Source organism: Barbus barbus (assembly GCF_936440315.1).
Source record: "Barbus barbus genome assembly, chromosome: 9".
NCBI classification, from domain to species: domain Eukaryota; kingdom Metazoa; phylum Chordata; class Actinopteri; order Cypriniformes; family Cyprinidae; genus Barbus; species Barbus barbus.
In genome coordinates this window covers 19,478,623-19,490,433 of record NC_136737.1, presented here as the reverse complement: position 1 = coordinate 19,490,433, position 11,811 = coordinate 19,478,623, and the positions used below count along the sequence as shown (strand labels likewise).

The 11,811-nt window shown below is 33.1% G+C and overlaps 1 protein-coding gene across 8 annotated transcripts in view; it reads left to right on the top strand.

Moving 5' to 3' along the window:
- Positions 1 to 11,507, top strand: part of LOC306875435 (R3H domain-containing protein 1-like) — a 44,611-nt gene extending 33,104 nt beyond the window's left edge. For 7 of the 8 annotated variants that reach the window (XM_079425984.1, XM_079425988.1, XM_079425985.1 and 4 more), the window contains 8 exons: positions 2,916 to 3,070; positions 3,150 to 3,301; positions 3,401 to 3,504; positions 7,147 to 7,295; positions 7,381 to 7,528; positions 8,322 to 8,446; positions 8,610 to 8,694; positions 10,193 to 11,507. In XM_079425984.1, coding sequence (XP_079282110.1) covers positions 2,916 to 3,070; positions 3,150 to 3,301; positions 3,401 to 3,504; positions 7,147 to 7,295; positions 7,381 to 7,528; positions 8,322 to 8,446; positions 8,610 to 8,694; positions 10,193 to 10,521 — 1,247 coding nt within the window. In that variant the 3' untranslated portion in view covers positions 10,522 to 11,507. The remainder of the gene's footprint in view (positions 1 to 2,915; positions 3,071 to 3,149; positions 3,302 to 3,400; positions 3,505 to 7,146; positions 7,296 to 7,380; positions 7,529 to 8,321; positions 8,447 to 8,609; positions 8,695 to 10,192) is intronic. The other variant, XM_079425991.1, reaches the window with a different exon arrangement.
- The last annotated feature ends 304 nt before the right edge of the window (positions 11,508 to 11,811 follow it).

The window sequence follows — 11,811 nt, the reverse complement described above, 5'->3', positions numbered from 1 at the left end:
AGCGCTGGGAGACGGGGCCGTGTCACTGTATGAGATTCATAGTCATTCTCACAGTGAACCGGTCTCTTTTCCCAGCCCTCACTCCTCAACTCTCACCTCTGACTTCCACTGTTCTGCTGGCGGATTTTTATTACCGGACATTGAGAAAATATTCATAAAGCACAGTTCAAATCAGTCAGGTTGAACCAGAGAAAAACAAACAAACAAATCAATCAATTATTCATTGCCTAAAGGTTATATCCATGACAAACAATTAACAAACAAATATATTCATAACTAACAGTAATTATATAAATAAACAAATAAATACATATTGATTTCTTTGTTACCAAAGGCTATGTTCATGACAAGCAGTTAATATATACAAACAAAATAAATAAATAAATATTAATTGGCAGATTACCAATGGCTATATTCATGATTTTATATATATATGTATATGTATGAATGAATGAATGAACAAATTAATATTAATTGCTATATCACCAAAGGCTATATTCGTGGCAAACAAACAATAAAATAAACATTTACTGACATATTAGCAAAGGCTATATTCATAACAAACAAACAATAAATTAATAAATGGATATTTATTGCTATTTCACCAAAGGCTATATTCATAACAAACTAACAATAAATAAATAAATATTCATGGCTATTTCACAAAAGGCTATATTCATGACAAACACTTAATTAATATTAATTGCCATTTTAACAAAGGCTATATTCATGATAAAACAGTAAATACATAAATATTTAGTATCATATTAATGCCAAAGGCTGTATTCAAAAAGGAAAATAAAATAAAGTATGTAAGATGGAGAGAAGAAATGCAGTAGCACAAAAATGAAATGTTAAATGTTGGAAAAATTATTGAATTTTATGTTTTCTACACTCTAGCATCATTTTACAACATTATTTATAAATGTTTCCAGAAATTAACTTCTTATTTAGCTGATTATCATAAAACTTATAATAGAAACATGCTAATGAGAGTATCAGAGTGCCTTAGCAACCGCATAGCAACACCATGGCAGCCATACATGTCAGTAAGTGCTGCGTGGGCAACATCACTCATATTTCCTTCTGTAGATGCAAAACTGTGGCTAGAAATGAAATCAGGCTTTTAGTTTGACTGAGTTTTTGTTATAAATGCATTCAGGTGCCTTGTTTTTCATCTGTACGAACTGAAAGAAAAAAATTGAAGAAATAGAGAGAGGATGCAGAGTTGCTGTGTGTGTGTGTGTGTGTGTGAGAGAGAGAGAGAAAAGGAAAAGGGGGGGGGGGGGGTAATGGTCTAAATCGACAGGCTTTTATTCTCTTCACTTTGGCCTTACAAGGGCAGGTAAAAATAGCTGTGTACTCAAACACACACACACACACCCCCGCTGGAGAGAAGCCATCCGCTCATCTGTGCTGGATCTGATGAGAGCAGAAGCTGTGTGGAGAATCAGTGGAGTGTCGATGATCTACCACCATATAGAACACAGTCCACACTAAATCCCTGCTAGCCTTCTGTGATAAAAAATTAAATTAATATTATAGGTAGTAAAAATACAATTATAGATATATTTACTAACATTTAATAACATTTATTAAAGATATTGAATGACTACTTTAATATATATATATATATATATATATGTATGTGTGTGTATAATATTTTATATATGTATAATATTTTATATATATATTTATTTATTTATTTATTTATTTAAAAATATATAAATAAAATATTAATTAATTAATATTATAGGTATTATTGTTGTTATTATCATCAATACTGTTATTATACCAATCATTATAATAAATTATAAAATGTATTATACATTTTGTTTATATATGTATTCAATGTTATATATTTATTATTAATTTATTAAAAATAATATTTAGTAAATATTATTAATTACTAATAAACTTTTAAGTTATTAATACCAAATAATATGCTTTATATAATTATGTATAAACCCATATAACAGTATCAAATTTATTTGTAAATATATTGCACGTTAAACATTTTATATTAAATGTTTATTGTATTTAATATTTAATAAACATTTATTAAGCATTTTAAATAATTAAATTTATTCAATATTATATTTATTATTCATATATTAAATGTAATATTTAGTAAATATTAAATACTAAGAAATTATGAAATTCATACCAAATAATGTACTTTATATTATCATTATGTATAAACCCATATTAATGTATATAATGTATTTGTAAATGAATAACATTAAACATTTTATATTAAATGTTTATTGCATTTGATATTTAATAAACATTAAATAATTACTACAATAATACAATATTCATTCATTATTTAAGCCAATCATTAAAAACCTGTTTATTATATATTACTAATTTGTGCATTAAATATGGCAATAATATTTTATACTATATTATTATCATTATCATCATTTATAAACGGATCATTATAAACTTTATCAGTCTGGCTCGTGAATACTAACATTCATCCAGTCATCGTCACTGATTTTCTCAGAAAATGCAGGTAAATAACAGATTATTCTTATTTTGGCCACCATATCGCAGACATTGCAAACTTGCGTGTCTAATTTTCTCGCTGCTTAATGTCCCACAATCCTTAGTCAGCGACTATTTTTCATCAGAAGAGCTGCCATTTCCTCCCAAACTGTGAACGGTCTGAGACTCCACGCTCATAAACGTCCATCTGTTCCCACTCACATTCACACTATCTTTTACCTCATTTCACATATTTTAGTCTTTTCGTAATTAAACTGTGATTTTAAAAGTTGTTTACAGCGTTAATGTTGCGTAAAACTGTTTTTGCGCTTTGTCCTTCAATGCAATGTTTCGCTTCCAGATGTTGTTTGTTCATCGTTGGCTGTTGTTTATGCTAATGTGTTGCCGTCTTGATGTGTTTTCAGGTTTCCAGACGGTCATGCCCGCTCAACCCCCCAGCTACCAGGGAATGATGGGAGTTCAGCAGACTCAAAACCAATCGTTGGTCGGCTCTCAGGCCGGAATGGCCAATCAGATTCAGAGCGTGATGGTGCAGTATCCCACAATGCCTCCGTATCAGGTACCAGAGTGCTGCATTTCGCGCGTCTCTTGATGTTTTTGGGTTTTTCAGTGATTTTGATTAGGTGTCTGTTTGTCAGGTGTCTGTGCAGCAGGGTTCTCAGAGCGTTGCTCAGGCAGCCTATCAGCAACCGATCTTGCTGCAGGGACAGACCAATCAGACACCAGCGCCCTCCGCCAACATGCAGGTGTATTACAGCATGATGCCACCAACGCAACACTCTAGCATCAGGTAATGCATGCATCCAGTTGGCAACCAATCAGATTTAAGCATCGCTGAATGTGATTGGCTCTGTACTGTGTCTCATGTAAACTTCCTGTGTGCGTGCAGCTCAACCGTTGGTTTCCTCCCTCCGCCGGGTTCAGAGCAGATGCAGTTTCCCCGACCGCCCTCTCCCTGCGGCTCTCAGCAAATCACAGGCCAGCAGTGCACAGGTATGACGACTGTGTATGTATGTATGTATGTGTATATATATATATATATATATATATATGTATATATATATATGTGTATGTGTGTGTATATATATATATATATATATATATATATATATATATATATATATATATATATATATATATATATATATATATATATATATATATACAGACACACAGACACACACATACATATATACATACATACATACATACACACAGTGGGGCAAATAAGTATTTGATACACTGCCGATTTTTCAAGTTTTACCACTTACAAAGAATGGAGAGATCTGTAATTTTCATCGTAGGTACACCACAACTGTGAGAGACAGAATATTAAAAAAAATCCAGAAAATCACATTGTATGATTTTTGAATAATTTCCATTTTATTGCATGAAATAAGTATTTGATACAAAAGAAAAATAGAACTTAATATTTGGTACAGAAACCTTTGTTTACAATTACAGAGGTCAGACGTTTCCTGTAGTTCTTGACTAGGTTTGCACACACTGCAGCAGGGATTTTGGCCCACTCCTCCATACAGGTCTTCTCCAGATCTTTTAGGTTTTGGGGCTGTCACTGGGCAACACGGAGATTCAGCTCCCTCCATAGATTTTCTATTGGGTTCAGGTCTGGAGACTGGCTAGGCCACTCCAGGACCTTGAAATGCTTCTTACAGAGCCACTCCTTAGTTGCGCTTGCTGTGTGTTTGGGGTCATTGTCATGCTGGAAGATCCAGCCACGACCCATCTTCAATGCTCTTACTGAGGGAAGGAGGTTGTTGCCCAAAATCTCACGATACATGGCCCATCCATCATCCCCTCAATACGGGGCAGTCGTCCAGGCCCCTTTGCAGAAAAGAACACCCAAAGCATGATGTTTCCACCCCCATGCTTCACGGTTGGGATGGTGTTCTTGGGATTGGACTCATCCTTCTTCCTCCAAACATGGCGAGTGGAGTTTATACCAAAAAGTTCTATTTTGGTCTCATCTGACCACATGACCTTCTCCCATGCCTCCTCTGGATCATCCAGATGGTCTTTGGCAAACTTCAGATGGGCCTGGACATGTGCTGGCTTGAGGTGTACCTATGATGAAAATTACAGATCTCTCCATTCTTTGTAAGTGGGAAAACTTGAAAAATCGGCAGTGTATCAAATACATATTTGCCCCACTGTGTGTGTGTGTGTGTGTGTGCATGTTTATGTGGTTTATGAGGACAAATTTGTATAATGACATGGGTATGACAGAGGTATTACAATATGAAGGTGGTTTATGAGAACACTACCTATGTCCCCGTAATTCAAAAGGCTTAAAAAACATACTAAATGGTGTTTTTTTTGAAAATCTAAAAATGCACAAAGTCTCCTGTGAGGGCTAAGTTTAGGTGTAGGGTAGGTGTAGGGCAATAGCACACACAGTTTGTTCAGTATAAAAACCATTACGCTTATGGAGAGTCCCCATAAACCATAAAAACCAACGTGTGTATTTTTTTTATATATATATATATATATATATATATATATATATATATATATATATATATATATATATACATACATACATACATACATACATACATACATACATACACACACACACACACACACACACACACACACACACACACACACACACACACACACACACACACACACACACACACACACACACATACATACACACACACACACATATGGTGTGACGGAAAAATGTATAAAAAATAAATAAATAACCTCTAACACTGAAGATAATCCTCTCTCATGCTATTTGTAATTCTAAGAATGAAAATACATTTTTCTCATGTTATTTGTATGTTTTTTTTTCTACATTTTTGCTACGTCACTCCATAGAACAGTGCAATTTTTATTTGTCAACTAGCCACATACATAGTTTTAATTTTATTAAATTATTTATTAATTATTTTCCTTTATAATTTGAGTAATGTTTATATATTTGAATATACACAATCATTTTGTTTTGTTTTTTATTTTATTTGTCACACTTGACTATAAAATGCACCGGGTGATAACAGCATTAAGAAACATAACTCACTCATCATATACCTCACATTTAGAACAAACATAATAAAACTGATAATAAAATGTGTAATAACAAAACAAAATGGGTTTTATTCCAGAAAATACAGTATCCATAATTGAAAATTAAAATATAAATTTAAAATCTAAAAATAGTAGTACTTTAATAATAATTAAATACTTAATAGTAAATTTTTCTAGAATTTTTTTCTCTAGACTCTTTTAATGGTGAAAACTTAAACTCGCGTCTAAAGGTTAATGAATATAGCTCTGCATCATTTACTAACGGCAGGTATTTTTTTAATTAGATATTAAGTCTTTGCACATCTCTTGGTTAATAATTTGAGCACATAATGAGCTTTGAGCAGTTTATTTCTCATTTTCAAAATGTTTTACTTAGCCGTTTAATTAAATGTTGTTTACAATTCTGGTTTCTGCTCGTGCCTTACGGCGTTTGTGAAGAGCTCATCACTTGTTTGAGAAGCAGTGAGAACAATCAATGTTTATTTGAATAAACCTCAGTGTTAATGAACGCTCAGCTGGTGTGTGTGTGAGGTGATGATTATGTTTCTGAAGAAGAGGGTGTTTTTAATGAGGAAGAGGCGAGATCCACACACTCTGACCTTTCACTGTTTAATAAAGCACTTTAATTGGTCGGGGTGTGTGTGCATTGTGTAGCAGTTCCTCATTTTTGTCTGTTGTTGAATAATTCAGTACCAAACATTGCATTTCTAGCACCAGGGATGATATATGTCTGCACTAGTGAAGATTCACAACTCTAAAGGTTAATAAGAATAATACTGCAGTATGTGTGCGTGAGATATAATAATATTAAGAATAAGAGAATGTGACATGTAAACAGTTGAATGAGTCTGTTTGATTACATTTAAATTAGTGTTAGACAAATGTATTCATATATAAATTAATATTATATATAATATAGTATAATACTGTTTTGTGATACAATTCATATTTTAATAAATATTTTACACAACACTGTGTGTACATATGTCCACACACTGAAATATTTTTTAAACATTTTTCATTTATCTGCAATTTAGATTTACATTTTAAAATCATTAGTTTTCAATTATATTATAACTTGTTACACAATTTAGTTTTTAATTTTAAAGCATTTCTATTTTATTTATTTTATTAAAATCTATTGTTTCTTACTATTTATTATCAAATTATTTATATTAAATATGTAAATAATGTTAATAAAAATGCATTTATAAAAGTAACATTATAATACATTTATTGTATTTCATCTCAGTTCACAATTTAATATTAAAAATACAGTATTAAATGTGTGTATGTGTAGTTAAAAAAATTTAGTTAATTTGTTTTTACTATTTGATATAATCCATTTTGCTGCATAACAATTCATAATTTCAAATTACAAGTTTCTTTTAATTTGAATATTTATGCATTTTAGCAAACGTTTTTATTTTACTACAATTCGTAATTTAGTAACATTATTAATATTTTATGCATATCTTATATTTCATATTTTTGTAACACACTTTATATATTTTAATACTCATATTTGAATGTACTGAATGTACTGAAATCTCTAGAATGTATTGTGATTTTCAGCTGTGCCTCCGCCGCCCCCTGCTGGTGGCGTAGTGATGATGCAGTTGAGCATTCCTCCCAGCCAGCAGCCGAGAGCCCCGTCCCCACCGCACTGGAAACCCAACCGCTACTACAAACCCAGCGACCTGCCGCCGCAGGACAACACACAGGTACAATCACCTGCATCACGTCCCATGTGACTTCATTCTCACATGATGCAACATTCGTAACCTTTCTCTCTCTCGCACGTTCTAGAATAATCCACAGCAGCTGCTAAGCCCCTCCCCCTCTCCGGCTCAATCACCTGCTCCCGCCCATTTGGCCAATATGAAGGGGCCTCGTCCTGGCCACGCCCCTTTTCCCATCATGCCTCAGTTGTCCCGCCCATATGCTCCAGGCCAAGGTTAGCTGATCGGAGTGCATCTAAATTTTTATTTTTTGGTTCATTTTGGTATTTTTGGCATATTTCTGATACTTTTGTTATAATTTTTTACATCTTGTATATTTTTGGTATATTTTAAGGTGCTTTTAATGTTTTGGTACATTTTGCATATTTTTTGTATATTTCTGGTATTTTTATTATGTTTTTGTACATCCAGCATTTTTATTTTTCGGTATATATTTGGTATAGTTTTGGTATATCTTGTAGATTTTTGGGATATATTTGGTATATTGTAAAATTTTGTATATATTTAGTATATTTTTGCATATTGTGCAGTGTATTTTTATGTTTTGGTGCATCTTGCATATTTTTATATATTTAGTATATTTGTGCATTTTGGTCATTTCTGGTATATTTTTGGTATTTTGTTAAAAAAAAATTGTGCATCCTGTATTTTATATATTTAGTATGTTTTTTTGTTTTTTGTTTTTTTTTATATATATATATTTTGGTATGTTTCTGCTGTACAAAAAAAAAAGTTGTTTCAACTTTAAAATAATTTGTTACCCCCGCTGACTTAAAATGTTTAGTTTATTCAACTAAAATATTCCAGTTGTCCCTTAAATTAACATTGAGTAACTTAAAATTTCAAGTTAACTAAACTAAAAATTTTAAGTCAGCGGGGGGTAACAAATTATTGTTGAAACAACTTATTGGAACAATTTTTTTTTTTTACATTTTGTTATATTTTGGTATATATTGTATATTTTTGGTATAGTTTAGATAGATAACATTGGTGTTGGTGTGTCCACAGGTGATGGCAGGTATCCTCCTCTGATTGGGCAGCCCCTCCAGTATAACCCCCCCATCAGACCCCCACTAATGCACGGCTCTCATGTGGTCAACCACCACCATCATCATCATCTTCATCACCACCAGGTTGAACATACACACACACACAGTTCTCACACTCAAGATCAGGTGATCTAACGACATTAATGCACATCTAGCATCATCTTCATCACCATTGTCATGTTAAACATGGGACTTTCTCATTCTTCATGCACATCGGCTTACGTTCAGCTCTGTTGTCGTGTCTCAGGGTCCTGTGGGTGTCCGGCACGGCATGCGCACTCGAAGACCCACAAAGAAATCACTGTCTACTGACATGAGTACAGGAGAAACGGGTATGAAAATCTGAATTATGAACATACAGTTGCATAAAGATTGAGTTTGATGCCTAAAAGACCACATTTACAACTCATTTAAAATATTAATGAGTCTGTGTTTGAAGTGTTTTCACTTTGAGGACATTCCTAAAACGATTTCATCAGAAACATAAACGCATTGGGTGATATACTGAATATTTAAAACATATCCAAAATGATGTTGTGGGGTTTTTGCCTTGTAATTTAAAATTAAATTTAGTATGAGAGTTATGAAAGATGTTTTAAGAGCATCTTTGATTTAAGCATGTCAACATGTATGTGCTGTGTATTGTTATATTGCCTTTATATCATTGAAATATATTTTAATAGTGCAAATATATGGAAAGTATTATGGAAAAAAATCACTCTTTTCTGTAAATCCATATAATGAACTAATGTTGATTTAGTGTGTGTGTGTGTGTGTGTCTGCCGCTCAAACGTTTGGGATCAGTAAGATTTTTAATGTTTTTAAGGGAGTCTCTTCTGCTCAAGGCTGTATTTATTTGATCAAAAATACAGGAAAAAGTTATATTGTGAAATTTGATTGCTATTTCTAATATTGGTGTCCTATTTTAATATACTTTAAAATAGAATTTATTTCTGTGATGTGAGCGTCATTACTCCAGTCTTCAGTGTCACACGATCCTTCAGAAATCATTCTAAAAGAGCAGCATTTGTTCAAAATAGAAATCTTTTCTAACAATATAAGTCTTAACTATGACTTTTTATTCATTTAACACATCCCTCCTGAATAAAAGTATTAATTTCTTTAAAAAAAAAGAGAAAAAATGTACTGACCCCAAACTTTTGAATAGCAGTGTATATTGTATTAGAATGATTTCTAAAGGATCATGTGACACTGAAGACTGGAGTAATGATGCTGAAAATTCAACGCTGCGTCACAGAAATAAATTCTATTTTAAAGTATACTAGTAACTTAAGTAACTTATTTTAAATTGCAATAGTATTTCACAAAATAAGTTTTTTTTTTCTGTATTTTGATCAAATAGATACAGCCTTGATGAGCAGAAGAAACTTCTTTAAAAAAAATATTAAAAAATCTTACTGATCCAAACGTTTGAGCGGCAGTGTATATACACTATATTGCTGAAGTATTGGGTCACCCCCTTCTAATGAACATGTTTGACTACTTTAGTAATTTCTATGAGTACAAATCTTAATGTTTAAGCATATAATGATATTCTAGGGAATTGTGTGCTTCTAATGTTATAGCAACAGTTTGGACAGGACCCTTTTCTATTCTAACATGACAGTGCCTCTGTGTATAAGACACGGTTCAAAAAGACATGATTGATTCAGTCAGTGTGGAAGAACTTGACTGGTCTGCAGAAACCAAGTCCTGATCCCAGCTGAACACCTCTGGTGTGACTTTAAACGCAGACCTTGAGCCAAAAACTCGTCACCAAACACATGAACATGATCAGTTTTTAACTAAAATGTTTTTTTGTGTGTCCAGACACCAGCCGTGTTTTGGAGGTGACGGACCTTCCGGCTGGCATCAGTCGAGTGGAAGCGGACTCTATACTGTCAGAACTGAGCAAAGTTGGCGCTCTCATAAAATGGCTGCCCAAAACTTCGTCCCCCAGCCAATCAGAGGGAGCGGACGTTACGAACTCTGACCCTTATGACCTGGCGTCCACGTACACCATCCTGGCCTTGTTCCCGTCTAAATACATGGCGCAGAACGCGCTTCAGAAACTCAGCTGCTCCATCACCAAATTCAAACTGAGAACTAGCAAGGAACATAACGAACAGCACATGCTCGCCAGATCCAGCTCTCAGTGAGGCCACGCCCCTTCCTCTCTCTCCACCAATCACCACCATTGCCTCAGCCTCACTTCCTGCCATTTCAGTCACACCTTCCTGGTTGTTTCTTTTTTGTTTGTTTGTTTTTGCACCACTATGGCTTGATCAAAACGGGTTTGTTACTTTCGAATGGGGTTTTCACGCTAGTTTGTTTAAAAAAAAAATTCTAATGTTGTAGTTAAATTGTTCTTTCACTGTTTCAGACAAAATTATCTAGCTTTGTTATTTACACAAAACCAAAATGAATTCAAACGAGACATATTTGGCTTGTTTTTCTGTTCATCTTGAATAGATCAGGATCACAAAACTGAAACAGGAGCATGTTGTTTGGGTTTTTATCGCGAATGTCACACCATACGATACAAAACTCTTTTTTTTTTTTTTCTTAAACAAATGGAAATAAACAACCAAACATGCTACAACTGACCCATGAACATGAAGACGGGACACAAGGGAACACTTTTCAACCTTTGCCTTTGAGCAGGGACGCACTGTTTACGCCGAACAACGACGAAGCCAGAAAAACAACGTACAAAAATGTGTAATTTATACTGTAGCCGAATCCAAATAAGCAAGTCTTTTTTTTTTTCTTCGTCCGAGTGTCTTGGTTTTTGGCTCTCCAGTATGTGGACTGAGTGTTTTTGAATTTTTAACTTAATTTAAGCGTTGATGGAAACGGCGCAGCGGCCAAACGGAAGGTTTTATCGCTTGCTTTCTCATTTCTTGTCTTTGGGACGATGGACAACAGTCCATTTATGGGTTTTTAGAATTCTTATATCATTAAAAGTCACTGGAATAAAAGTTTGCACTCTCTCTCACGTCTTTTCCCCCTTTTTCTCTCTTGCGTTTTTTCCCATTTTATTTTCGTTGCAAGATGTGTGGACTATGAAAGGCTGTAAAATGTTTGCTGGTGCAAGTTGTTTTTATCTCAGTTTGAAACCAATAAATGTTTACACATAACGGTTTTCCACCTCTATAACATTCTTATTGACTACAAACAAAAAAATACATATTAAAAAAATATTATTTATATTCATATATATATATATATATATATATATATATATATATATATATATATTATACAAAAAAATACGCCCGCACATTTTCATTTCAAATGTATTTTATAATTCTGTGTATATTTTAGATTTAACTTTTTTTCTATTTTATAAATAAAAAAAATTATTTTTGTTTAAATAACTAAAGAATGTGTGTATATACATATTTCCCAATTGTGACAATTCATGTCATTAGCAGCATAACTTGTAT